The 26,093-nt window shown below is 56.1% G+C and overlaps 10 protein-coding genes across 10 annotated transcripts; 5 read left to right on the top strand and 5 right to left on the bottom strand.

Moving 5' to 3' along the window:
• Nucleotides 1–201: 201 nt before the first annotated feature.
• VDAG_08462 (arginine biosynthesis argJ) lies at nt 202–1,596 on the bottom strand (the record flags this gene model as incomplete). The annotated part of the gene is made up of 1 exon (XM_009660187.1): nt 202–1,596. The coding sequence occupies one exon, from the start codon at nt 1,594–1,596 to the stop codon at nt 202–204; it is 1,395 nt and encodes a 464-aa protein (XP_009658482.1).
• A 1,477-nt stretch (nt 1,597–3,073) lies between these two features.
• On the bottom strand, nt 3,074–4,815 carry VDAG_08461 (uncharacterized protein; the record flags this gene model as incomplete). The annotated part of the gene is made up of 4 exons (XM_009660186.1): nt 3,074–3,095; nt 3,148–3,516; nt 3,588–3,778; nt 3,844–4,815. 4 exons carry the CDS (start codon nt 4,813–4,815, stop codon nt 3,074–3,076), a joined length of 1,554 nt encoding a protein of 517 aa, XP_009658481.1.
• Nucleotides 4,816–5,430: 615 nt separating this feature from the next.
• Nucleotides 5,431–6,453, bottom strand: VDAG_08460 (uncharacterized protein). Its single transcript, XM_009660185.1, has 2 exons — nt 6,113–6,453; nt 5,431–6,059 (listed from the first exon to the last, which is right to left on the bottom strand). Exons 1-2 carry the CDS (start codon nt 6,321–6,323, stop codon nt 5,728–5,730), a joined length of 543 nt encoding a protein of 180 aa, XP_009658480.1. The 5' UTR covers nt 6,324–6,453; the 3' UTR covers nt 5,431–5,727.
• Nucleotides 6,454–6,677: 224 nt separating this feature from the next.
• VDAG_08459 (60S ribosomal subunit assembly/export protein LOC1) lies at nt 6,678–7,375 on the top strand (the record flags this gene model as incomplete). Its single annotated transcript, XM_009660184.1, has 2 exons — nt 6,678–6,989; nt 7,079–7,375. The coding sequence occupies 2 exons, from the start codon at nt 6,678–6,680 to the stop codon at nt 7,373–7,375; spliced, it is 609 nt and encodes a 202-aa protein (XP_009658479.1).
• On the bottom strand, nt 7,316–9,575 carry VDAG_08458 (medium-chain fatty acid ethyl ester synthase/esterase). The gene is made up of 6 exons (XM_009660183.1): nt 8,790–9,575; nt 8,444–8,579; nt 8,272–8,386; nt 8,112–8,226; nt 7,932–8,060; nt 7,316–7,873 (listed from the first exon to the last, which is right to left on the bottom strand). Exons 1-6 carry the CDS (start codon nt 9,528–9,530, stop codon nt 7,727–7,729), a joined length of 1,383 nt encoding a protein of 460 aa, XP_009658478.1. The 5' UTR covers nt 9,531–9,575; the 3' UTR covers nt 7,316–7,726.
• An 870-nt stretch (nt 9,576–10,445) lies between these two features.
• Nucleotides 10,446–13,428, top strand: VDAG_08457 (uncharacterized protein; the record flags this gene model as incomplete). Its single annotated transcript, XM_009660182.1, has 6 exons — nt 10,446–11,588; nt 11,641–11,756; nt 11,807–12,120; nt 12,172–12,373; nt 12,457–12,533; nt 12,587–13,428. 6 exons carry the CDS (start codon nt 10,446–10,448, stop codon nt 13,426–13,428), a joined length of 2,694 nt encoding a protein of 897 aa, XP_009658477.1.
• A 1,152-nt stretch (nt 13,429–14,580) lies between these two features.
• VDAG_08456 (uncharacterized protein) lies at nt 14,581–16,079 on the top strand (the record flags this gene model as incomplete). Its single annotated transcript, XM_009660181.1, has 3 exons — nt 14,581–14,938; nt 14,992–15,828; nt 15,913–16,079. 3 exons carry the CDS (start codon nt 14,581–14,583, stop codon nt 16,077–16,079), a joined length of 1,362 nt encoding a protein of 453 aa, XP_009658476.1.
• A 1,121-nt stretch (nt 16,080–17,200) lies between these two features.
• On the top strand, nt 17,201–21,910 carry VDAG_08455 (mitochondrial membrane protein Pet127; the record flags this gene model as incomplete). Its single annotated transcript, XM_009660180.1, has 5 exons — nt 17,201–17,376; nt 17,503–17,562; nt 17,936–18,015; nt 18,409–18,531; nt 18,666–21,910. 5 exons carry the CDS (start codon nt 17,201–17,203, stop codon nt 21,908–21,910), a joined length of 3,684 nt encoding a protein of 1,227 aa, XP_009658475.1.
• A 178-nt stretch (nt 21,911–22,088) lies between these two features.
• Nucleotides 22,089–23,777, bottom strand: VDAG_08454 (splicing factor 3B subunit 4; the record flags this gene model as incomplete). The annotated part of the gene is made up of 2 exons (XM_009660179.1): nt 22,089–23,702; nt 23,758–23,777. The coding sequence occupies 2 exons, from the start codon at nt 23,775–23,777 to the stop codon at nt 22,226–22,228; spliced, it is 1,497 nt and encodes a 498-aa protein (XP_009658474.1). The 3' UTR covers nt 22,089–22,225.
• Nucleotides 23,778–25,334: 1,557 nt separating this feature from the next.
• Nucleotides 25,335–26,001, top strand: VDAG_08453 (mitochondrial FAD carrier protein; the record flags this gene model as incomplete). The annotated part of the gene is made up of 2 exons (XM_009660178.1): nt 25,335–25,458; nt 25,535–26,001. The coding sequence occupies 2 exons, from the start codon at nt 25,335–25,337 to the stop codon at nt 25,999–26,001; spliced, it is 591 nt and encodes a 196-aa protein (XP_009658473.1).
• Nucleotides 26,002–26,093: the final 92 nt, after the last annotated feature.

Genomic DNA, 26,093 nt, shown 5'->3' with positions numbered 1-26,093 from the left:
ACACCGTTGCGAGGGGGGCAGGGGGGGGGCAATGGGGGGTTCACCAATGGGTGAGGGTCCTGGAATTATATCCCGAAGTCACAGCCCAATCAGCAGAGGATCAAGACAAGGCACATTGAACAGGCCATGAACATTCTATAGGCTGGAAATCAAGTAGTGCTACCAAATACAACCATCGTACCACTTCCTACGGACCCCCCCCTATGTTCGGTAGTCGCCGTTGATGGTGATGTACTCGTGGCTGTAGTCGCATGTCCAATACGTTGCCTGCTTATCGCCCGTCCCCAGCTTGACCAGGATCTCCAGGTCCTCGAGCTCCAGAATTTCCGAGGCGCGGGCCTCGTCCACCGTCTCCGGCTCGCCGTTGACCAGCAGCTTCAGCTCAGCGCTGCCGTCTGTAGGCACGAACGACACATTCGTCTTCTCCGACACAATCGAGGCCACCTCGTTGATGTCCTGGCCCGGCTCCGAGATGAGAGCGTAGCCCGTGGCACACAGAATGCGGCCCCAGTTGGCATCGCGTCCGTACAGTGCCGTCTTGACGAGGGGCGACCGCGCGATGGTGCTGGCCACCTTGCGCGCCGCCTCCTCGCTCGCCGAGTCAACGACACGAATGGTGACAAACTTGGTGGCACCCTCGCCGTCGCGGACAATGAGCTTGGCGAGGTCGGCAGAGAAGTCAGACAGCACAGTCTGGAAGGCCGCATAGTCGGGCGAGTCGACAGAGCTGATCTCCTGGCCGCCGGCAGCACCGTTGGCGAGCAGCGCCACCGTGTCGTTGGTCGACGTGTCGCCGTCAATGGTGATGCTGTTGAACGACCTGTCGACGGCGTGCTTGAGCACCGAGGGCATGACGCCCGGCGCGATGGGCGCGTCGGTCGCCACGACGCCCAGAAGCGTCGCCATGTTGGGGTGGATCATGCCGGCGCCCTTGGTCATGCCGGCCATCCTGTACTCGACGCCCGGCGACGACGGCAGCGAAAAGGTCCTCGACATGAGCTTCGGGAACGTGTCGGTCGTGCAGATGGCCGTCGCGCACGCGAGCCAGTCCTTGTGCCGCGAGCCCAGCGCCCCGTGCGCCGCCCCGACGTTGCCCACAATCTTGTCGATCGGCAGCCTCTGCCCGATGACGCCCGTGCTCATGACAATGGTCGACGAGCCCGCGCCGTCCTCGCCGCCGAGCTGCTCGTCCGCCGCCCTGGCCATGAGCGACGCGTCCTCGAGACCGCCCTTGCCCGTCACGGCGTTGGCGCACCCCGAGTTGATGAGCACGCCGCGGATGCCGCGGTTGCCGCGGCGCTGGAGGAGGTCGCGGCTGAACGTCACGGGCGCCGCCTGGAACTTGTTCTTCGTGAAGACGGCGGCGGCGGCGCACGGGCGGTCCGAGGTCAGGAAGGCGAGGTCGGGCTTGGTCTTGTTGCCCGGCTTGACGCCCACGAGGATGCCGCTCGCCTGGAAGCCCCGCGGGTAGCTGCCCTCGGTGGGCACATACTTCTTCTTGGCCGCCGGGATGCTCTCGGCGGAGACGGAGTAGCAGCGGGCGAAGGAGCGGGTCAGGGTCAATTGCTGAGGCAGTGCCTTGAATGAGGCGGCCATGATCGCTTGAGGAGTGCTCCGGGCACGCCTACGAGCAAAACTGGCGTGAATGGGCGTCTTCTGGTGCCAATTGGGTGAGTGATGGATGGGCAAGATAGATGAGTCGAAGCTATGAGTCGGCACTTGGGAGCTGGAATTTGCGACCGGTATCGCTGCCCCACTCTTGTCGATTCTTATCAGTATCGTCACCGACTGGACCATCTTCTCACCGAGGCCTAACATCGAATTTCGAGCGGTGTACGCGACCATCTCAATCTCAACCTTCAATGATTTCTCATCTCATTTCCGTCCAGAGTCGCCTATTTTCGGCTTGAGATTGAATCTTGTCGGCATGCAACGGCGCCATCAGTCACAGGAAATCATCCGTAAGCCACTGATGCCCCAACATGAAGACAGCATTGTGACAATTGCTCTGTATCATTGACGTGAGGGTTCCTTCCCACCTGCCGTGCGATTGTGACGGCTCATCTCCGGGCTCGACACATACGGCCTCTTACGGCCCATTCTTTTTCCACCTGGGGCCTTATGGTTACTGATCTGACACCGACTAATGAGGTTCCCATTGTCGCCTTAGTTCTTCCTCGCAGTCCTTAGAGAAGTCCTGATTCAACCATGGAGCTCTCAATCAGCATGTCATACTGGACACGGAGCGGGGACACTGGTGCCGTGGCATAGCTGCGTCGGGGTCCCGCAGCGGCTTGCTGCCCCGCTTCAGCACCGTTGTTCCCGAGGAGGGCCAACCCACGGCGCCTTTGCCCCTTAGGTACTTGTCTGCTTGCCACAAAGATAGCATCAAAAGCGCAAATTTATCACGAGAAATGGCGATATGTAAAGGGGCCGAATCATATCCTTGCGACACGAAGCCTCACGAACCATGTATGCATCGATGCGGAGGTTCTCAGAATGCGGTTCTACGAAGCAGCAAGCAGCTAGAACACAAGGTCGCCAACCTTGAGATGACGAGTCCCATTGCCAGAACCCTTCATCACCGCCACATACAACTACTCTCTCCGTCTTCTATGCATAAACCAGTCAACAAGAGATCGTGGCGATAAAAGGGAATAGAGCTGAAGTCATAGTATTGTGGGGGTTACAAGCAGAGCGCGGCCATCGACCAACGAGCTCTAACAATTGGTAAATATACGTACTCGAAACTGGGTTCTTTGGCCTCCATACCTTGAAGCGTCTCCTCTCCATCATACGATCATGAAACAGGTCAACGAACTGTGATCCAGCATATTGAGCGTATGATGTAATTCATCCCCTTTCAGAATTGTCAGCTCGTCGCAGTCGATAAAACAGGGGCGGAACGAGCTCCCTTCCTTAGGGTTGTGTTCAACCACCAAGTACGACGTCACGGTCTCAACTACGTGTCCATGTGGTAAAAAACCAATAAGGGCAATTGCCACGCTAAACGTTACGGAGACATCTCTAATAAGCACCCCTCACGCCCCTTTTCAAGTAGAATGTTGTAGCTCTACTCCCTCCGCCTTCCTGCCCTCCACAAAATCAACAGGCGCAGTATACGTCTTCCTCCCCTGCACAACGTACATGACGGTGGCAAGAGCAATGACGGCTGCCCAGATGAGAGGCGCCCAGTTCGCGTCGGCCACGCCCACGGGCAGAGACAGAGGGAAGCAACAGAAGACAACGATGAAGCCGCTGTATAGGAAAGCAAAGCCGTTGATGGCTAGGCCGTAGCGCCCAAGGCTCCAGCGTGCCGGGGGGAGGGGCTCGTGTTTGATGCGCTTGAGGAGGACGCAGCCGATGCTGAGCATGTAGGTGCTCATGAGGCCGAGGGTAGAGAGGGAGACGAGGATGTTGAAGGCGGCGTCGGAGCCGATTTGGATGAGGCTTAGGAGGACGCAGACGCCCGAGATGACGTACACGGAGTTGAAGGGAATCTTCCACTTGTTGTCCCTGTTCAAGCTATGTCAGCGATGGAACGACGGGAGGCCTACTACTCTCTGGCGGCGATCGGAGACTCTTACATGTGTCCGATGAAGCCGGAAAAGGGAAGGCCCTTGTCTCGGGCAAAAGCCCACGTCTCGCGAGCACAAGTCGCCAAAGCGGTAATGTTGCCGAGGTAGATCAGCACCCAGAGCAGGATGTTGAAGAACAGGTTGAGGCCGCTTGAGCCCGTCCTGTCGAAGAGAACAATGAAGGGCCAGTCGGATTCGATCTGGGGACATGTTTAATATTGTCTGTGGTACAACCTGACACATGGGACCCGGGGGAGAAACTTACCACATCCTCAATAGGCCCGATGCAGAACAGCATTGTGATGAGCATGATGAACCCAAAGAACACGTTGCCAAGATATGACCATATCATGGCTCTCGGCACCACGATCGACGCGTTCTCTACCTCCTCGGCGATGTGTACAACACTATCAGAGCCGAAGCAGCACCACATGATGTAAATCTGACTCGTCAAGTACGCAGCGCCCATGTTGTCCCATCCGCTCTGGTCCTGAAACGTCAGGAAGACGTCTCGGGCTGAGTTCTTGTCGCACAGCACCCACAACGGAATCATGACGACGAAGAAGCCAACAATGTGACCGATCAGACTCGCAGTCTCAAGCTGCGGGAAGAACGGCGTTCCGTAGGTGTTGAACATGACAGTGAGGAAGAGAATGGCCCACATGAGGAGGGTGATCTGCCAGCTGGTGAAGGCGTAGTCTGGGTTCGTGGCGTTGATACAGGCTTGAACCTGGTAGGCGAGGACGTAGACGCTGCTGGCGAGACTGGCAAGCCATCCCAGCGTTTTCATCCATCCAGACGCGTACGAAAGCACCTTCTGGTACGACGGAGGCGAAAATTCGGAAACCCAGTGGTACTGCCCTCCCGACGTCGGCGCCATAGACGCCATCTCGGCGAGGGAGAAGACGACGGTGGAATAGGCGGCGGTGGTGGTGATGAAGCACCAGAAGAGTCCAGCGAACCCACCGTTCGTGAAGCCGACGGACAGCGAGACGAGCACGAACTCCCAGGTTGCCATGTAGATGGCAACAAAGCCCAAGGCCGACCACAGTGAGAAGTTGCGCTTGAACTGCTGTTTCTTGCCAAGTCGCTGCATGTCGCGCCAGTCCTGGCCCGTGCCGCCTAGTCGCAGTCCATTGCCATAGTCGTCGCTGGTAGTTGGCGATGTCGACCGCCTCTCGTCGACGTCATCCTCGCGCTCTGTTGGCGACTTTTGGTAGCCTACCTTGTTCTCCATCGCATACGCTTGGCTGATGAGCCAGGGAGATTGGAATTGATGGCGAGAACATATTCTGGAGGGAATCACGGCGGGGAACTACTGTTTAATGTATAGCAATGGGAAAAAAAGACAAGACCTTATCATACAGCAGGGGTTGGAATTGGTACCGAGATCCTGGTTCGGGGTATCCAATAGGAGTGTCTCACACATCTGCAACATGCATCCATGGATCTTAGTGTTGGAGGTTTACCCAGATACAGACCGATGATCCGTCCATCCTTTTTATAGTGCAGATGCAATAATGTACGACGAAATAATGCATAGTAGTGCTGTGCTGAATATAAGACAAAAGGGCAGCTGGCACACCCGACATGCCCTACTACACACGATCACTTACGGTCAGTGTTGGCGGGAAAGAAAGATGTCCACCTCAGCTGAGGCCCATTAATGCATAAACATGGCATAGTCCGTCAAGGGCAGATTTCTTGTCCGGTGGAAGGCCACCAGCGGAAACCTGATGTTGAATATTCCTTTCGCTTTTCAAAACTCTATCATGTTTTAGCATGATGGTCAGGAAGAGCTCTCGTTTGGGCACTTCCTTATACACGACATCACTTTGAGAAACATACGAAGCATGCGACCGTCGCTTGATTTATGGTACCTCTAGGTCCAGACTTGACGATGATTACAGACGTTGCTAGTCGCTGGCCCGGAGGCTGCAATTGACTGCTCAAGCATCGTCTGAGTGTCAGTGGCGCATGATGTCCAATGCGCGTCCCCTGAGGTCTTCTGTTATGGCCTCGATGTACGAATACCTGGACATCCCATCACTATCAACATGAAAAACATGTGCATCTCTTGAATGTTTCCAACCTTATCTTCCCGCCTGAGGAGGCCACGGATCGGACAGCCGATGAGTGGTACATCGAACTAGTTGACATGCAGGTGGCAACGCTGGTCTTCCAGCAGCACGACATGGTCTCTGCAGAGGAAGACTGCAGGAACAAGTACGTCGCCCGTCAAATCTTCCGTTGGGCAACCACATGAGCAACGACTCGAAATCCGGCTTTCGGCAATGGAAGAAGCAGAGAAGGGCGCAGATTTTCTGCTAACATCTCCCTTGTCATCATACATGCGGCAAAGCTGGGAAACTGGTGGCTCGATTATTCCATGAGAAAGAGCGGGGCATTTAACGACATCTGCTGGAAGGACCTGGGTGAGAAGGTCTTCGGCGAAAGGGCGGCATTCATCCGGAGAGCGAGCTTTGGAGATTCAGTGACCGAGGAAGGACAAGCAACTATGGAACCGCTCGTACGATGCAAAATGGAGGTCTCAAGGAACCGTGTTCTGGTGAAATGGGATGCGGTAGAAGCAAGAGAGCGATTGTCTGCTTTGTTGTTCAATCGGTCGCATATGACTCCGTCCAAGCTGTCCGGAAGACCCTGAATGAGAGGTTTCTTCAACTTGCATTGCGCGTCGCAGGATTGGGGCCGTCCTACATGGCATTCCTCCAAGCACCACGGCATACGAACATGCAAGGATGGCCATGGGGATGTCGGCCCCTCCCGGAGATGAACCTCGAAATATTGTTCTCTTTTGAAGGGTAGATGAAGATGGCAAAAAAGGAACAAAGCATAAAATGAGCGAAGCAAGCGTGTTCTGAATTTTGGATTGCGGTGTTGATCCGGCTGAAGCTTCAACATGCACCAAATGGGCTGCCACCTCCAACTGGCATGAGTGGGCCAAGCATTTCTTATCGGCCCAGACAAATCCTTATCGCCAACCCGCCTTCTGAAAAAAATCCAGACCCTCCCGCCTTCAATCCACCCCCAATTGACAGAGAAGAGCCAAGCGACCGCAGCACACCACAACCGACCAAGATGGCGCCCTCCAAGACGAAGACGATGAAGAACAAGCACGCCGGCGGCAGGGGCGGGCAGAACAAGCACCAGGACCGCAAGCCCGGCCCGCCCGACGGCATCGTGCGCGCGAAGAAGACAGCCGGCACCCCGCCCTCGACCAAGACGATCGTGCAGAACAAGGTCGCGCGCCTGCTCGAGAAGCGCAAGAGGGACAAGAACAAGAAGTACACCGACGAGGAGCTCGGCCTGCCCAAGCTCAACATGATCACGCCCGTGGGCGTTGAGAAGCCCAAGGGCAAGAAGAAGGGCAAGATCTTCGTGGATGACCGGGTACGTTTTGACACGGCGCGCGCGCGCGCACAGGCCGAACGGTCTCATCCCCCCCCTGGCCCTTCCCAGATTGCTGACAGTCTGCGCAGGAGAGCATGAGCACGATTCTTTCCATTGTCCAGGCTGAGAAGGAGGGCCAGATCGAGTCCAAGATGATCAAGGCGCGCCAGATGGAGGAGATCCGCGAGGCGAGGAGGCTAGAGGAGGAGAAGAAGGTCGAGGAGCGCAGGGCGAAACTCGAGGACGTCAAGGACGGCCTGCGCAAGAAGAGGAAGCGCAGCAACAAGAACACGGGCGTCGACGAGGACAGAGTCAGCGAGCTGGCGGCGGCGGGCACCCGCGCCACCAAGCCCAAGTCGAAGAAGCGCGTCTCCTTCGCCGGCTGAACGGCACCTGTCAGCAGAGGGGTGGGTTTCGCAAACTGTAGTATGCATCATGTTCGGCGTTCAGGCGGGGTCGGAAAACAATTATCTTCTTGTGGCTTTTAAGACTCGGGCATGGCGTTATTGCAGATGCCATGACGAGTGGCGGGTTGGTGGCGCGAGGTCCTGCAGAGGCCTCAAGACGAGCAATGGAGACGAAATACCCAAAGCTTAGCAATGGTCTTTTCTTTTGTTCGTGATTCTCGCACCTTCATCTCGGCTTCTACGGTCCGAAAAAATCCGAAATCTAACTCAAGATCTATTTGACACGCTACTCTAGTTTCAAACATAACGCATGCTCACATATCGTGTACTCTACCAGGCCTTCTGGAAGTTGCAAATCTCCATCTTGCGCACCATGGGCAGGTACCGAGGCTGCTTCGCCTCGCTGCCAGAAGCAAGCTCGTGGTTGATACTCTCGAGGTCAATGTCGAAGGCCATGCGATTCAAGAAGTTAACCACCTGTGCTTTAGTCAGTTCTCAGGTTTCTTTTGTAGTTGGAAATTCACGTGGGACTCACCGGCTTCGCATGCCAGCGTCCACCACCCATTTCGAACCAGGACAGATGTCCGCCGAGAGAAGTCGTGCACAAGACGGTGTACGGATTCGTCTTGAACTCCTGATACGGAACGGCTTCATCGACAGCGATCTGATGAAGCGTCAGTTGCCGGCCTGTAATTCAATTCGGCACCAATCATACCGGGTCATCCGTTGCGTGTACCGCAAGGAAGGGAATCTTGATGGCGACCACTGCATCGCACGACGATGCATCGCGATAGTATGCGTCCTCGGTAGGATACCCCCAAGAGGCACACCTATGAGGTTAGCAAGAGACGGATAGGTGGCTGGTGCCCACATACTGCACTTCTCGATCGAATTCGTAGATGTAAGTGGCCTTTTCGATTCGTTCGTAGTTGAGGTCAGTAAACTTGCTGAGCGAGTCCTTGTGCCCCACAATGAGGTTTCTCATGTTTGCTGTTGTCGCGTTAGCCTCATGACTTCGTGAAGATTCCAGACTGATGGGGTACGCACTGCCCATCACCCGCTGATAGACCTCCTTGCCCAGTAGAGTTCGCTGCAGAGACTTGTTGGCAAGCTCGAGGTTGAAGGGGTTGGAGCACACAACGGCGGCGCGAAGCTGGCAGTTCGGGCCCTCCTCGCCGCAGTACTACGCGTCATTAGCATCTGCCAATGGCATGTCAGAATAAGGTAACTAGGTATATATGGACACATACAGTGGTGAGCATGTTTGCTCCCAGGGAAAAGCCCAAGCCGTAAAGAGGTCGGTTAGGGTATTTCTTTCTGAACCACTTGACCATCTGTGAGAAGTGGCATGTCAGTAACACTTTGGCCGTCAATTCGTCTGGACATGCCTCACCTGTCGAATGTCCCAGGTTGCGCGAGCATTGTACAGAACGCCGCTGGTGAACTTGCTCTGCGCGCAACCCCGCGAATTGATGACACACACATCCCACTTGCCTTCTTCAAGCAGAGGCGCGATGGCGTGCCTCAGATAGATCTCATGAGAGCCGCCGGAAAGGCCGTGAAGGACGATCAATTGGGGCTTGGTATCATTGGAGCCAAGGCTTGCAAACTCATCGTCCGTGAAATGGACGGTCCGCTCCGGAAGCGAGTCATCCGTCTCCTCAAAGGCATCAACGGCGAAGTCTACGGCGAAGGTGCCGTGGTAGGTCTGTTGATCGGCCTCAAAGACCTTTCGTTTGTAGTACACGGAAGGACCGGCCTGCTTGACCGAGGTGTAGAACGTTTGCATGTGGCCGTTGAAGAGGAGAGGGTTTAGTTGACAGGGTGGCACACTGCTCTCACAGACCTTCAACAGGTCCGTTTGCGAGCCATCTTTCTCTCGCAGAGGTAAAGGCGCGGTGGCGTGAGTGTATTTGATCTTTGCCCTGCCCAGCCACTCCATGATGCGAAAGAGGCGGAAGGGGTGCAGTTCAGCGAGGACGGTGAGCGTCGGTGATGAAGCGAAAGGCTGATAGGGCGCGAGCACGACAGGAAGGAGTGAAGCTCCAATGGCAATCCAGATGGTCCGAGAGGTGGTCAGGCCTGTGTCGCGAGGTTGGAAGAAGGATAGTAGCCGGGAGATGGCATGGTTCATGGGTTCCATGAAGCCAAGGGGGTAGATTTTCAGAACGCGAGTCCCGGATCCAAGTGGGGTGCCGGCGGTGGGTTGGACACTTTAAGATATGTGTTGCGGATCTGAGAACAAGGATCTAGGAGTGGTGTGGATCGGATGGCGCGCTGGGATGTCGACCTTGGATACTGAATCGGGTCAACAGGCAAGTGGCTGGCAGCAGCATATGAACCTTGACGAAAGTATAGGCGGCGTGGAAGGGGGAAATGTATAATGAAGTGATTGTCCCCCTACTAGATCCAGAGACTGTGAGAGGTATATCAACATGTGAACCTAACAAGACCGTTTATTGCTTCTACACCTCAGTGTCTCAGCGGCTGTTCTCGAGGTTCTGGCAGTCAGGGTCGCCAGAAAGAGAGATTCAGTGTCGAATTCTAGATTGTAGTGGGGCTTCGACGAACCGAGGCACGGAATTGCTGCTGGATTCAGGTGTAGATGACGAACCACTTGATACACCAGCCACATTGATCTATTTCGGGCCGTCGTCTGGTGTGGCGGTGTCAAGATGGATGGTTGGATTACATAAGGCACCCAAGGGAATGGGACGACGGGTCACGGACACGACGCGCTTCGATGGTGTCTGCGCATCAAGCTAAGGGCATCCTGTCGATGCAGGTGCCATGCCAAACCTCGGGGTCGCCTGATATCCATCCTCAAGGTGTGCGCGTTCACCATCCCCTTCTCCACCGGCGGCGCGGCGCGATCGAGCATTGGCAGCGCAACAGCTCGATGATCCATGATCGACAGGGTCTCATCCAGATGGGCGCCGACGCCTGACCGAACTCTCGACATCAGGAACCAATCTCATCCAGCCGGAGCCTGCCCCAGGCATTGACATTTGAAAGTTGGCATCCCGACGCTTCTTATGACCTGCCAACAATGTCGTACCCGGGCCAAATGCCCACGGGGCAACCCGGTTACAACAGCCAGCAGTATCAGTATCCGAACGGCCAGCAACAGGCCCCGCAACAGGCATATGTGCAGCAACACCAACAACAAGCGCCACCACTGCATGGCCACGTTCAACAGCAGCAACATGGGCTGCAGGTGCCACAGTACCAGCAGTACCAACAATATACACAGCAACAGCCTCAGCACCACCAGCTGCCTCAGCACCATCAGCAGCAGCAGTTTCAGGGCTATCAGCATCAGGGACAAGTGCCCCAAGGCCACTATGCCCACCTCTCTACACCCGCGCCGTCGATGAACTATGTCAATGTTCTGGCAAATAACAACGGCCAATTTTCGACATTCGACAATACTTTCGACCCACGACAAGACCAGCGCCCTCCTTCCGTATCCCCGGCACCTTCGCCATACCCCGCCGCCCAACCTTACCAAGTTGCTCCTGCGCAACTCCAAGCGATTACTCCTACTCCGCCTCCGGCCTACTCGTCACCATCGCCAGCGCCGATTCCCCAACAGATCCCACAGTTTCAGGTTCCTCAGACCAGCTCAAGAATAATGGGACAGCAGGATATCATGCCCGTTACCACCCCACAAAGCCATGTGTCGCTGCAACATCCAGCACCGGCGTCGCTTGCCAACGAGTCTCACCAAGTCCAACAGAGCCCCAGTCCGGCCTTTGCCAAATCACCCCTCCCGACGAAACGCCCGTCAATTTCGGCAATGAACTCGCCCGGCATCAGCAAGAGGTCTCCAGCGATCCCACCACGCCCGTCCCCAGCTTCCTCGGCCCGAGCTTCCCCAGCTATGACTCCGAAGACCAGGCCGTTCGAGTCTGCGACCGTTCTGGTTCATGTCGCCGAAGAGTGTTTGAGCAAAGCATACTCCGCTGTCTATAGTGTTGCCGCTTCACCAGACGAGGGCCGGATGCGAGAATATCAGAAGCTCGTCTCCACAGGCTTGGCCTGCTTGGACGCCGCTGTGCAGACGAATAAGCTTGCACCACGTCAAGAAGCGAAGGCGAGACTCAGATATGCATCAATATTGTACGAGGAGACGGAGAATTTGCAAGAGGCAGAGACTATTCTGTTTCAAGGAATCAAGCTCTGTGAGAAGGTTCGTATTGGAAATTTGATGGCCCAGCGAGTTGATACTGACACTTCAACAGCATCGTTATACAGATATGAAATACTGTATGCAGTATGCTGCGTTGAAAGTACTGTTCCAGAGGAATCACAAGGCAGCCTTTATTGCCATTGACAAGCAGATTGCAGAGTGTCAGACGTAAGTCTCAATCGGGTTGCAGTTTCTGGTGCATTACTAAAACCTTCTAGATTCAAGCACTACCCCTGGTTGTATGCTTTTCGACTTCTCAAGACGACGTTGCAAACGTATGCCGGCAACGCGCCCGATGCAAACCATTTCGACAACCTTCAAATGCTGGGAAAGTTCGCTTACGAGAGGGGCGACTACGCTATTGGAGTATTGGCCTCCTTACTGGAGGGCCTCGCTCACCTTCGGGTCATGAAGTCTGACAGCGTCGAAAGGGTTCAGACATGTCTTGCGCAAGCAGCCATGTATCAGCTGGATCCTGCTGTCAAGGTGCCCCAACTCGATATCTTGACACTGCTGCTGGACCTCGCTTGTAGTATGCATCAGAAGAATCCAGACATTCTGGTGCAGAAGCTGTCAGCACTAGAGTCAAGGCTAGACGAAACGATCAGCTCTCAGGACTGGACAGATGACGCCACAGAGGTCTATGTTCCTATGAAGAAGCAGCCCTCATCTTCCCTCATCATAAGTGAGGACACAACTGCGATTCTCCGTCCCGGGAAAGATGATGAGGGAACTGACCTGGTGGTTCTATCGTTCCTGTCGAAACAAGAACTCTTCGCCCTGGTGTAGGTACCTAGCCATTTGCACATTGGTGGCTAAAGCTGACGAGACGCAGCCACGCTTTTGGGGGTCTTGCGAACATGTATAGGCCTGCATCGCGGGAGCAAGTAGGCAAGATGAAGAGCTTGCAACGTTGGGCGGCCGGGCTGGAAACCGTACAACATGGTATGTCAACCGTATACCCCCAACCAAGAAGATGCTGGTGTTGACCTTCCTAGTTTCTACGCAACACATGTTGGGGAACCGCGCCTTATCGACCGTTTCGCTGCATGAATCCATCAGGCAGACCAAGTGGCGAACAGAAATTTTCTGTTATTTGCAGCTGCTGATTGGGCTGTACAATGCGACTCAGAGCAAATGGAAGCTCGTAGACCAAAGTGTCTCGAAACTCCAGAAAGCGGCCACGCCTGCGGTCAATGAGATATTTACACTATTCACACTATATCTGACAGGTGTCTACTATCAAGGCACCGGCGAGTTCGAAACAGCACTTACCATCTATGAGGATCCGCGGTTGCAGATCCCCTCTGGACCAGATGGTCCTGAGAGTAGAAAGCCAGCAGAGCTAGAAGTCTGCATACTGGCTGCGATGAGTCGACTGTGGATCCTCCAAGACCCGGGGTTCCAAGATGAACAAACCACAAATAAACTCTTGGAAAGCATACAGCCGCTATGCACAACACATCCCGACTCGGAGTTCCGCACTGCCTTCAGTCTCGTCCAGGTCACGACTCAGCCAGACCTGGAGATGAACATTGTGAAACAGAACATCCAATCCGCGCTTAACGGAGCGCAAAGGACGAACAACACTCACTGCCTCGCAATAGCATTGACGATCATGCGTTGTCGTCTCTTCGAGAACGTGGTGGGTGAGCAAGCGTTGAAGAGCGCCAAGGCAGCCTCGCAGCAGGCTAGGCGCAGCGGCAACCTCCTCTGGATGAGCGTGGCGGACGGCATGCTCGCCAACTCGTATGAAGTGCAGGGGCAGCTTGCCGAAGCCCGAGCGGCGCAGGCTGCTGCGCAGGAGAACGCTAGTCGCGCCGCCCGCGCGTTCGAGTGAATTGTAAGACTATTATTTTACACCATGGTGTTGTGGGGGAGTGGCATCTGGGGGAGTGGCATCAAAACCTGGCGCATGGAAATCTTGATTCGACGTTTTGTCAACTTGCAAATACCCCCTTGCTCCGAGAAGAGCAGTGTTTTGGCGGAAGAATATGGCTGGATGAAGGACTGATGGTGGAGCTGCGGTCGTGACGGGGATACGCCAGTGTCTGGTGCTGTTGTAACTACGAGATCTCTGATGTCCCCTTTTCAGCGCTGCATACATATCAAGCACACCATGGCTGCATAGAGCCTTGATGTGCAAAAGGGCTCCTTGTTTCATTCCCTCCGATCCTATAACGCAGCAATTGTGTTGAAGTCAGAGACACGGTGGCGGCCAGCCAAGCTATGTGATGGGACAGTCAGTGGCCGAGTTGGAGTGTGCTCGTTTGTATCCGTTTGCCGAGATTTGACACCAAACGTCAATCGTCGAATAGGCTGATCGCAGCTTGTAACATCGACCAAGTGAGTAGTATTCTTATACTTACACGACCAGCTCGAAGACAGGTGTAGCAGGATCTCGTACACGTATACGAGCCGTCCGCACGGCTGCTCTATCCTCGCCCAAGCAGAGCAAACCCATGGCTGGATGCTGTCACAACTCGTTTGAGGAAAGCGCGGTGATGATGGCTTGCATCATAAGTGTGCCGTGTCATTCAGGGTCCTTAGCTGCCAAGACACGGCGCTCAGCGCCCGCCCCCCAACCTGACTCTTGTAGCATCAAGAACCCTGGTCTTGCCGCACATGGCGTCCGCTGGTGAACCCTGCAGGCGTAGTTGACCAGGTATACGAGGCATCAAACGTGACCCTTCTTGAAGCTGTACTGGTGGCTACTTCGGGCGCCAAGCATAGAGCGCCAGCAGCATTCAGCTTCAGCCTTTCGGGCTGGGTAGGAAGTCGTAGCGACTACCGTGAATCGAGGTACAAATGGCTCAGTTCGCATGTGCGCAGAGGAGAGCCTTGTACGACTGTCGCAGCATCGAACAACGGCAACGCATATACTACTCACACCTGTGAATAGGTATCTAATCGTTGTCCTAGCCCCTGTTTGCCCTCGGCTCTCTAGAGACCCAACCGTAAGGCCCCGGAGGGCGCGACAACAGCAAGCAACATGACTACCACGGCGCCCTCAATGTCTAGTCCTACGAGCAGTATCTGCGATTATTGCCTCGAGTCGAACCTTGAGTTCTACGAACCATCCAGAGACTGCGAGGCTGCGGCCCGTGTCCTTGTCACCCTGCTCGGGAACAAGTCTCCAGACATGGACTCTCTGGTTGGCTACCTCCGTTCATTTGGTGGCTCGGACGTTCCGGACTGGCAAGCCTTCAACTGGTTCTTCTGCGCTCTGGATTGCGATAATGCCCTGTTGAACGAAAAGTTGATCTACCAGCCACAGCTGGAGTGCGATAAGCAAATCTGTGCTGTCTGGGAGTGGGATGGGAACGCCGACATTGTTGGTGTCGGGGTATGTACGCTCATCCTCACTGTGGGATGAAGAGCTCTGACTGAGTGATCTGGCCAGATGATGGTAGTATACGCCATGGGAGCTATACTCTCCACGATGTATCTCATCACCTTCATCCACGGCATGCTGAGGGACAACAACTATCAAAGCTTCAAAGCCCCCCAGGCCCCTCCTCAAAAAATGGCATCCTGGACGCGATTCGGAACATGTTCTACCACAGCTTCGGGGCCTTTCATTCCGGACTTGGTCTTCTGACGGCCTCGGTGTTGGTGGCTACGCTCATCATAGCCGGACAGAAAGAGAGCGTCTACGACATTGAGACGTCGTTCCTCTGTTCGGCGACCCTGACCGCCATGTTCTTCCTCACACTGCCAGCCTACCTGGATATCGAGCAACGATACGGCTCGGGGGTCTTCTTCGGCTTCGTGAACTGGCTACTTTTCATCATTTCTATGTCAATGAAGACAACAGCCGCGCGGGAAGCCAAGAAGGTCAAGGACGACGAGCCCTTTTCCTTTGAGGCCTTCTGTTGGGACAAGCAGGTATCTGACGAGGGCGCGACGGTGACGATCATAGCCCTCTCCATGGTTCCTTTGTGCGTGTTTCTGTTGGCAGGTCTGAATGCGGCCGTTGCCCACTGGATGAAGAGGCCGAAAGAGAGCGTTCCTGTTCTGGGCTGGCTGTTCTTCAGGATTCCGTGGAGGCTGGCGTATGCTCTGTATTTCTTTGTCTTCATGTGGGCCTCCCTGGGCAGCTTGTTCAAGCTCAAGTCGGAGATATCCAAGCTCAACGATGGAGGGGAGGCCAAGTCAGAGGAAAGATGGGGTTTCGGACAGATCCTAGCCTTGGCAACGTGGCTGCCCGAGTTTGAAGAGGCCATCATGGTCACGTACAGTGAGTCGCGTCCTCAGTCGACCGTTGCCCTAGAAGGCTTGCTCGCTCTTGAACGCCTGTAGCTAACCATGCGCCACGCCACAGAAAACGTACGGTACGCCAACCAGCGAAGGATGAATGGACATTTCGTTGGCGTAGAGAAGCCGGTCGAGGAGGAGAGCGTCTGCCTTGTGGAGCAAACACCCCAAAGCTATGCCAAAATAGAAACGGCCAAACGAAGTAGCCTAGCGAGAGGACAAATGACGTTCTGAGAGGCCGATACTAATTGAACATTTAATGCCAAACTGACAGTGGGAAAGGACTGAACAGCTGCGTTACGTGTTTGCTTGCGTTCCGCACTTCAGACAGCATGCTGCAAAGTGGCGCTTTCGGCAATGATATCAATCCGACACTGTGGTGTACAAGTTGCTCATGGTGAGACCCGCACATTCGGATCATAAGAATGACGTTTCCAGGGACAATTGGACATGTAACCGATTCGTTGGCGAGCTTGGGGCCGGAGATCAAGCTAGGTTGTTACAGTTGGTGGTAGCAGAGTCAACAATCGAAGACGCATTCAGAGGGCTGTGTGGAACAACGTTGTTGAAATAATACCGAATCTGTCCAACTAACGACGAAGGGGCCTGTTGAGGTGTTCGACTGAGCATTGCGAGTGCTTCATCCTGTGATTTCTGGGCTTTCTGGATGGGTCGGATACAACGGCTGTTGGCGTTTACATTGTTTCCGTGGTCTTTATTTGTAACCTACTTGCCTCCTATCCTGCCTCGCTCGCATCTTCTCTGCCAGGTTCCGAGCTGTAACTGAATACGACGAAGATTGGAAAATGGGGTTCAACAAGAATGTTGTAGACTCAAAAGCTTAGCAAGGGTCAAAAACCACCCAGATAGCATTCCTCATGGCGATGCGTACGGATCACTTTTTGTTCGCCGAAGGATATCAACCACTAAATCATGGCTTATTTGGGGCCTTTCCAAAGGCGGTACACCAGTACCAGCAGCAACTCCAGTTGGAATGTGAGGCACGACCCGATTCCTTCATGTGATGTACCTACCTGAAACTCCTACAAGAAAGCCAGACAGCAATCGCACCGCTTCTTGGCGTGGATTCCGGGGAGGTTGTCTTTATCCCAAACGCAACAATGGGCGTTAACACTGTCCTTCGAAACTTGACGTTCAATGAGGGCGATGTGATTCTGCATTTAGGTACCATATACGGCGCTTGTGAGAAAACAATTCAGTCTCTCTCAGAAGTTTTCCCCGTCGCAGGGTACTCGGTTGAGATAACAAATCCGATAGAAGATGAAGAGATCATCAAGCGTTTCCGCAACGCTGTCTCGGCAATTCAAGCTCAGGGCAAACAAGCTAGGATCGCCATGTTTGATACTGTTCTGACGTTCCCCGGAGCTCGGTTCCCGTGGGAGGCATTAGTGGAGGTGTGCAGAGAACTCGGTGTCCTAAGCTTTATCGACGGCGCTCATGGGGTCGGCCACATCGATCTGGCCCATCTCGGCAGCGTCGGACCAGACTTCATGGTCAGCAACTGCTACAAGTGAGTCTTGTGCCTTGAATGATCGCAGATTGGCAACTCTGACTCCCGCTACAGATGGCTGATGGTTCCGAGAGGCTGTGCGATTCTCCATGTGCCATTTCGGAACCAAGCGTTGATTGCAACCAGTATGCCGACGTCCTGGGGGTACGAGACTAATGAAGAGAGAGCAAAGTTGAACCCGCAAGAGTACTTCTCTCGTCTGTTCAACAAGGTCTCAACGACAGACAATACGCCATATTGTTGTGTCCCGTTGGCACTCAAGTTTAGGGCTCGTGTATGCGGTGGCGAGGCCAACATCCGCAAGTACTGTGAGGATCTGGCGAACCGGGGCGACGAGGGAATGGCTCAATTGCTAGACACGACGTGCCTTGGAGATCCATCAAGCTCATTCCAACGCTGCTGTTTCGTCAACGTTAGGCTGCCCCTAACACTAATAGATCTCGCGATCGATGCAGACGACGGCTCAAAAGTCACGAAGTGGATGCAAGAGCGCACGCCGGCCGAGTGTGAGACTTATCTTCCATAAGTTCTATGCAGGGGAGTTCTGGTGCAGAGTCAGCGGCCAGATCTACTGGACGATGGATGACTTTGAGTGGGCTGCGAAGACGCTGCAGCAGCTCTGCGAGCGTGCGATCGCCGGTGAGTGGAGATAGCTCTGGGTCCAGAATCGCATTTCGGGTCTTTTGTGTCCTGAGAATGTGATCTCAACGAGGCATGTCATGCCTATCAGGCAAGAATTGAAATGATGAACGATGAAGAAGATGATGTCGAATAAGGCAAACGAGGTTGACTGTCCCACGGCATTCAGGGGCTGGGCTGTTCCTGCCCCTGACGAAGCTGGGCGAAGATGACTAACAAGCACGGTCCACTTTCGCAGACGTGACGTGAGGGACCCAAGTTTTTTTTGGCCATCAGCAACGGAAGCTGTGATGCAGGTGCTGATGCTGATTCTGAATTTGCCCTGCACATTGTCATTTCCCTCCGAACCGCCAGGCTGTCCCCTCCAACCACTGCCATGCTCAAATTGCATAGCGCAGCTCTTCGGAGGATCAGAACGCCCTACGTTTGTTCTGCCTGTCGTTTTCATCCCCATACCCAGGATCAGCGACTGCAATGGCAGACGAGCGCCCAGCGACCTGGCGTCGCGCATCGCCAGTACAGCAGCAGTAGCTCTCCGTCTGACCACGACAAGACCAGCTCAACTCCTGTCGCGCCAAACGATGCCCCCAGATCCGAAAGCAAACTCTCGCAGCCGAAAGGAAGGGCGGCGCGAAACAAACGAGCTTCAGGCAAGGCGCAGGCCAAGGCCTCAGCAACTGCAACCAACAAGTCCAAATCTACGAGACCTAAGCACACGCCTAAGGCCAAGGATGCTGAAGCGGTCACGACGGAGGGTACAAGCCCTGAGATCATCCAGCAGGTCTTCTCCTCTCTTCAGGGACTTGAACAGAGCTACCGAACCATCAGCCGCCGCCTCAAGCAGTTTGAGCAGCAGCCCAACGAAGGGTCCGCCCCGGGCGCCAACACAGCCGATGCCTCCCAGCCAGCCACCACTGACGGAAACAAGAGCATGAACCAGTCGGTCCACAAGTCGGCTCAAAAGCTAGGATCCAAGCTGCGTGTCCTCAGTGGGACACTTGAGGTACTGCGGAACGTCCTTGGGTCCCAGCAAATATCCATTGGCGAGCTGAGCAAGGAGGCGCGCAAGCAGAATAAACCGACAAAGGACGCAAACAAAGCCAAGCCTACAAATGCAGCGGAGACAAGAACCGACGCCGATGTTTCGCGTGCCTCTGACAGCTTGTCCGTCAAAAGCTTCATCAAGAAGATCCCGACGGGTGCCGCTGCCGTCGCCGCCACCGTAGCCGCTACAGTTCCGACCCCTACCCCGGAAGCCCCGAGTACTCCATCACCCCCGCTCCGAAAAGATCTGGGCCCTTTGGACAGCCTGCCTGCGCACGACAAATACTTTCCCCGCGTTCCGGCGGTCGAACCATCAACAGAATCCCAATCTCCTGAGGCCAAGACGGCGAGAAAGCCCAAGAAGCCAAACGTCATCACGAAGAAATCTCCACCGAATGTCAAAGTCGCCAAAGCCAGCAAGCTGGAACTCACCCCGGTGGATCGGCCTGGTGGACCTGAAGTCCCCAAGCTGGCCTACGGCCTCGACCGCGTGTTGTTCAACCCTGGCGTATACCACCTGCAGGACCCTCGCTCGCGCGTATACAATTTTGACCCCTATCTGTCTAAAATCATGCCCACTACCGAATTCGACTTTGGCGCGCTGAAGAAGTATGTCACATCGTCGAAGGACACCACGCTGAACGACCTGGCGGCCAAGCTGGGCAAGAAGTACAGTGGTTCGACATCGAGCATGACTTCCATGCTTTCTCACTTCCACTTCCTGCTGTCCGCATGGCGTCCCATCAACCCCGAAAACCTGAGCCAGGGATTTGAGCCAGACTTCAGCAGCTACACTTTGATATCACGCGCGCCTGCGGCTATTTTCCTGACACTGAAAAATGGCGTCTACTCCATCGACGCGGACAAGGAGTATGACACGGCCAATGTCCTCAGCATGCTGGGCAAGTCCATGGAGAAACTGTTGACGCTACCGAAGGAGGAGTTTGAGCGATACCGCCACAAGTATTCGGACTCGATCACCGAAGAGGAGAGAAACGCGGAGGAGGCATTCCATTTCTCAACGCTAGGGGATTTCCTCATGCGATCGCAGCTTGATGCCTACGACAAGAGGCTGCCTGGTACAGGCATGTTTGATCTCAAGACGAGGGCTGTCGTGTCGATTCGCATGGATGCTGCGCAGTTCAAAAAGGGCCAAGGCTACGAGATTCGCCGAAGGTTCGGACAGTGGGAGTCGTTTGAGCGCGAGTATTACGACATGATCAGAGCTGCTTTCTTGAAGTACTCCCTCCAGGTCCGCATGGGTCGCATGGACGGCATCTTTGTTGCCTTCCACAACACGCAGCGCATCTTTGGCTTCCAGTACATTCCTCTGGAAGAGATGGATACCGCTCTTCACGGAACGGACGACAGGAGCCTGGGTGACCAGGAGTTCAAGCTCAGTCTGCACCTTTTGAACGAGGTCCTCGACCGTGCGACCAAGAAGTTCCCTGGACGGACGCTTCGTCTGCATGTCGAGACTCGACCGGGAGACCCACCCTTTACTTACATCTTCGCTCGACCTGTCACCGACGAAGAGGTGGCGCAAGTGCAAAACTCTAACCAAGCAGCTGTTGCTGAGTTTGAGAGAAAGCTCATGGGCATCGAGCAGGAGGAGAACGAGGCCGAAGCCAGCGAGCTGGACATTGAACCGCAGCCGGCGCAAGAGGAAGAAATGGCCGACACGCCGGAGGAGACAAGGCAGCAGACCCTCGAATTCTGGGAAGAGATGCAGGACAAGGTCGAAGAGGCTGTGGAGAATGATGCTCTTGGCGTCAACCACGTTCGCGAGGCCATCCAGTCGGCTCTTGAGCAGAGCGGTCTTCTCAAGGCTCGATCTGCTGAGGAGGCGCAGAGCTACGTCGAGTCGCTGCTCGACGCCCTGACTGGCAGTCAGGCCTCAGACGCATCAAAGGCGGCAGAGGACGAGTACCCCGCCGTGTCAAGTGAGCTTGCTTCTCCTGACACCGTGATTGAAGTCCCCGCTGGCGAAGACTCGGTCACCGAGGGCGGGCAAGCAAGGTTAGGGTTCGCCGAGGAGCCACAGTCGTCCGTAGAGGAGGCGGACTCAGCGTCTTCAGCACTCGAATCATCCACTCGCTCTTCCGACCTCAGTCTGAAGGAGCTCATTCTCCGCGTGGCGGAGCGCATTGACAACAGGCCCGAGACGGAAGAGACCACCCTGACGCCAGAACAGGCGGCCTCGGAAATCTCCAAGCTCGGAGAGTTTGAGCGGCTACTGGTCAAGCTGGTTGAGACTAAACACGAAAAGTCGTCCAGCGAGACGACGGAGGATGTTGCGCCGGCTCTGTCTCCCGAATCCAACGAGACCCCCGCCGAAGCCGCCAACGAGGCCTCCGCCGCCGACAAGACGGCGCCTGCTGCGGAGGAGCAGCCGAAAGAGGAGCCTCTAGAAGACATCGTCGGCGATGAGATCCTCGGCATGCACCTGACGGTCCGCAACAAGGTGGACAACAAATACGTCACGCGTCCCGAGCGACCCAAGGACCGCAGCTCTCGCCCCCTGCGCTGGACGCTCGAGTACTCTATCGAGGAGATTCCCGCGCAGTCGGCCAAGCGCATCTACCAGTCCATCCAGACGCGGCGGAAGAAGGCCCTCAAGTCGGACAGCGATGACCGCAGCAACCAGTGGCGGCAGATGTGGCAGGGCAAGCTGCAGGACATGTCGCAACGCGGCCGCCGGTTCCGACAGAAGGAGGACGCGCACGGCCGGAAGAACCCCGTGCACCTGTTCGAGAGGGAAGAGCCCCTCACGTGGCAGGAGGCGTTTGGACACGAGGACAACTGGCTGGAAAACCAGAAGAAGAGCGATGGGAAGAAGGAGGATGACTGAGGAGGAGATGGATACCCACGAAAGGGCATGTAAAAGCAAAGGTCTCTTATACGAAGGGGGGTTTTCAATGTATCATGTACGATGTATTATACTGTCACCACTACCACCATCAAAAGCCTCTGGCGCGAGGTCTGGACAATACACCTTTCTAATTTCTTCGCATTTGAAGGATTCGACACGGTATGCATGTATGAATTCCTTAAAGTGACCCACGTTCGACAAGCTGAATTTTACACTGTGATTTACAAACCCGACCAAATGGCTTGCCACTCGAATGCCTCGGCCTAGGCGATCTGCCTCGACCCTATTCTCATGTCAAGTCGCAGGTTTCAGACTGTTACGGCCCGACGGCTGCTCCTTTTCAGTCCCACGTACGCCAAACTCCAAGCATGGGTATCTACTCTCTGTTAGAGGCGGCTCAGTCCCCGACGAGAGGTGCGGACAGACAGACCATTGTGTCCAACTCTTGGCAAGCGCAGCGACCATGGCCTCCCCACTCCTCATCAAAGGGAGCCACCTGGTTCGACGGCCGATGGCCTCATTCGCCCTTGGCACATGGAGGGCCGCATTACTAGTTACTTTTTGAGGGGAGGGAAAGTTCCTCTGCCCTTTTCCTTCTCGCAACCTGCCGTTCGTCGGCTCACCTGCGGGGAAAGCCAGGCGGCTGGAACCCCGGTGGCGGCAGGAACCCCGGCGGCGCAGGAGGCGTGCCGCTCGGCGCGGGGAAGCCGTGCGGCGGCGGCACGGTGCCAAAGCCAGGCGGGGGCGGGGGTCCGCCGGGGGCCGGCCTAAAGTTGCCCGGGGCGCTGCCGGGGTGGAAGTCGGCCGGGTTCGTGTAGCCGGCCTGGCTGGCGGGCGGGCGGGCGGGGAGGCCGGAGGAAGCGGCATGTCCCCTTTGCTGATGGCCGATAGGGCTGGCCTGATTCTACGCCAGGGAGCGCCAGGGTCGCGTGGGCGGCGGGCACGGCGTTGTAAGCGGGGAAACCGCGGGGGCGGGGCCCCAAACCCGGGGGGGATGCCGGGCTGGGCCATCTGGGGGTGCTGCTGTTGCTGGTGCTGGTGCTGGTGGTGCTGGTGGTGCATCGGCAGGCCGTTGGCGGGGTCGAAGCCTGCGGGGACGGGGGGGGCGCCGGGGGCGACGGCCGGCGGCGGCTGGGGCTGGTTGAGGAAGGCGGCGGGGACGGGCTGCATCTCGGGGACAATGTTGCGCTTCTTGGCCTGGGCGGCGAGTTCACGCTCGGCGGCGTCGCCGTGGCGCTCGCCCTTGCCGTCCTTCTTGAAGGCGTACTGGACCGACACCTCCTTGCTGAGGAGGTACTGGCCGTGGAGGTTCTCGACGGCGGCGTCGGAGCTCTCAAAGTCGGCAAAGGAGATGAAGCCGAAGCCCTTGGAGTTGCCGCTGTCCTCGCGGGCGACCTTGGGCAGCGTGAGGAGGGGGCCGAAGCGAGAGAAGGTGTCGTAGAGGATCTTCTCGTCGACCATGGGGTCGAGGTTGCCGACGAAGAGCTCGGCGCCGACCTCGGCCTGCTTCTGCTTGTCTGCGCTCGCCTTGTTGACGCGCAGGGATTTGCCGTACAGTTTGACGCCGTTCATGACGTTGGCTGCGTACTCTGCGTCGCCGGGGGTGCGGAACTCGACGAAGCCGAAGCCCTGGTGGGTTTGTGTGACACGGTCGCGGGGCATGTGAATGTTGTGGATGGGGCCCATCTGGAGCATGATCTCGTAGACCATGGTCGAAGTCGCGCGCTCGTCGATGTTGCCGATGTAGACGGTCGCATCCTTGTCCTGCTCCCTGTGTCGCGTTAGCTGGGGGGCCACTGATCTGGAGAGGCACAAGAGGAGCTTACCAGTGTCGATTTTGCGCCATGGTAGCGGTTGTGTCTGGGATTGAAGACGACTCGCGTGTCTCGTGATTCGAATCGAGATTTTGGAGAGGGGGCGAGGTCGGCGGTCGTCACAGCGTTCGGGTCAGACGTAAAGTCGAAGTGAAGCTGATGCCTTGAAGCTGTGCAGGTTTACCAGGAAATTTGGCGATGCAAGCGGTACGTACCTGCAGATCGAGAGCCGTGTCGCGCGCTAAGGCGGGTGTTCTAGGCGCGGTCCCAGGCGCGGTCCCAGGCGCCGCCCCATGCGCAGGCGCCGCGGCAACGAGCTGCTGGTTTCTGTCGTGCCGCGGTTTTTCCGGGCTCGGGCTCGAAAAAAGTCCATCGGCATCCAGGAGACAGACAGACAGACAGACAGAGAGAGCTCCATCGTGCATCGCGACTGAAGTCACCGACGACATCCGAATCTCCCATCCACCCGCGAACCTTGACGGCATCACAAGCGGTCGACCGACTCGAAGACCCAGGCTTCCCATTCATCACACTGCCTTGCGTCCCCCAACCGACGTCATGTTCGCCCTTTCCGAAGAGTCCAAGGTACGAACGGCTGACCTCGACACATGCAACAGTCGAACATGCATCTTGGATCAATACTGATAGTTGCTGTTGCAGGAGCGCATCGGCAAGATCATTGAGGTCTCGCGCGTCGCCCTTCACTAGTATGTTCCCCTGTTCCCCCCGACACGCAATCTTGCGCAATCTCGATGGAGAGAACCCGGCTGACCTGGATCCAGTGGCTACCTGCCTTTGATCCTCTACCTTGGTACGATGCGAGAACACGACGACAGACGACGGTCGACAGTCGACAGTAATGACGAAGCTAACACATGGCAGGCTACACTCGCAGCGACCCCCGCCCTTCGGTCATCCGGTAAGCCTGTCCGAGCAGTCTTGAATGCCCGACACGAAACGCTAACCCATGAAAGCCTCCTGTCCCCCCTCTCTTAGACACCTCGCCATGCCGGAACAAAAAACGAGAGCATCTCGATGTACATGTATGATATAGAAGAAGCAGAAGGACTCGGGGATGTGCGATCCATGCGCCAGGGATGGATGCGCAGGGCCCGTACTGGGTAGCACCTCGGGGGAGCGTGCCGACGGCGGCAGAAGAGAAGATTCTGTCGGCTCAGTCGTGAATGGTGAATGAACTGTACCACTAGCTGTCATAATGGATGAAACCGCTCTGAAGAACCAACCCATGCTAGATGCTATCGCTCTCCGTGACCGTGACTTGGACTGCTCGTCTCCGTACCTTAAGTCAAGGCAATTGATTAAATGCGCAGAGCTCGTCACGAAATCTCGGCTAGAGTGACGTAAGGTCACCCCATGCACCACCGAAACGTACATTTCCCGGCAAAAGCTCTGAGCTCCGAAAACTCCAAAGCTCGACTTCATTCAACATCGCAACTGCACACCGAGGACTCTTTCTTCCTCCATTTCCATCCCCTCCCAACAACCTCCGTCGAGGCAGCGGCTCTCAACAACCTCCGTCGAGGCAGTCGTTCTCCATCGCCATGTAAACTAGACCTCTCTCGCCTGCCATGTCCGACCGCAACGATGCGGGCCTCTCACCCGCCGTTGTCGAGTCGATCGCTGGCCTCTCCGCCGGCTCCGTCGCGACGCTCGTCGTCCATCCCCTCGACATTGTCAAGACGCGCATGCAGAGTACGTACTCCCACAAACACGCACACACACACACCTGCTCACCAGGCAGAACACCCAAACTGACAGCGCCCTCCAGTCCACCGCAGCTCGACAGCGCCCAAGCATACGCTGACGACCATGTCCCTGATCCGCTCCCTGACGCAGAACCCGCACCCCGTGGCCTCGCTGTACCGCGGCCTGACGCCCAACCTCATCGGCAACGCCTCGTCCTGGGCGTCCTTCTTCTTCTTCAAGTCGCGCATCGAGCGGCTCCTCGCCGGCGGCACGGACCGCACGACGCGCGACCGCACGCTCTCGACGCCGCACTTTCTCCTCTCGGCCGCCGGCGCCGGCGCCCTGACGCAGGTGCTGACGAACCCGGTCTGGGTGCTCAAGACGCGCATGCTGTCGTCGGACCGCGGCGACGCCGGCGCCTACCCGAGCATGCTCGCCGGCGCGCGCCGCCTCCTCGCCGCCGAGGGCTGGCGCGGCTTCTACCGCGGCCTCGCCGTCGGCCTCGTCAGCAACTCTATGAATTTCTTCATTCAAAACACCGAGAAGTGAATGCCACAATGTTTACAACCTTCAGAATGAACTGAATAAAGTATTAATTATATTAGGAGCTGGGCAGAAATTTGGTGATGGGCCGGGGGGTT

This window comes from Verticillium dahliae, genomic scaffold, assembly GCF_000150675.1.
Source record: "Verticillium dahliae VdLs.17 supercont1.20 genomic scaffold, whole genome shotgun sequence".
Taxonomy (NCBI): Eukaryota; Fungi; Ascomycota; class Sordariomycetes; order Glomerellales; family Plectosphaerellaceae; genus Verticillium; species Verticillium dahliae.
The sequence above is the reverse complement of the archived record's forward strand: the minus strand, read 5'-3'. Positions and strand labels throughout refer to the sequence as shown.

Coding starts and splice junctions, on each gene's coding strand:
- VDAG_08460 (XM_009660185.1), bottom strand. CDS start 6,323: ATGCCGTGGTGCTTGGAGGAATGCCATGTAGGACGGCCCCAATCCTGC. Junction 6,060..6,112: donor TGAGACCTCCATTTTGCATC/GTACGAGCGGTT, acceptor GAATCTCCAAAG/CTCGCTCTCCGGATGAATGC.
- VDAG_08458 (XM_009660183.1), bottom strand. CDS start 9,530: ATGAACCATGCCATCTCCCGGCTACTATCCTTCTTCCAACCTCGCGAC. Junction 8,227..8,271: donor GAATTCGATCGAGAAGTGCA/GTATGTGGGCAC, acceptor CTAACCTCATAG/GTGTGCCTCTTGGGGGTATC. Junction 7,874..7,931: donor GACGCTGGCATGCGAAGCCG/GTGAGTCCCACG, acceptor ACTAAAGCACAG/GTGGTTAACTTCTTGAATCG.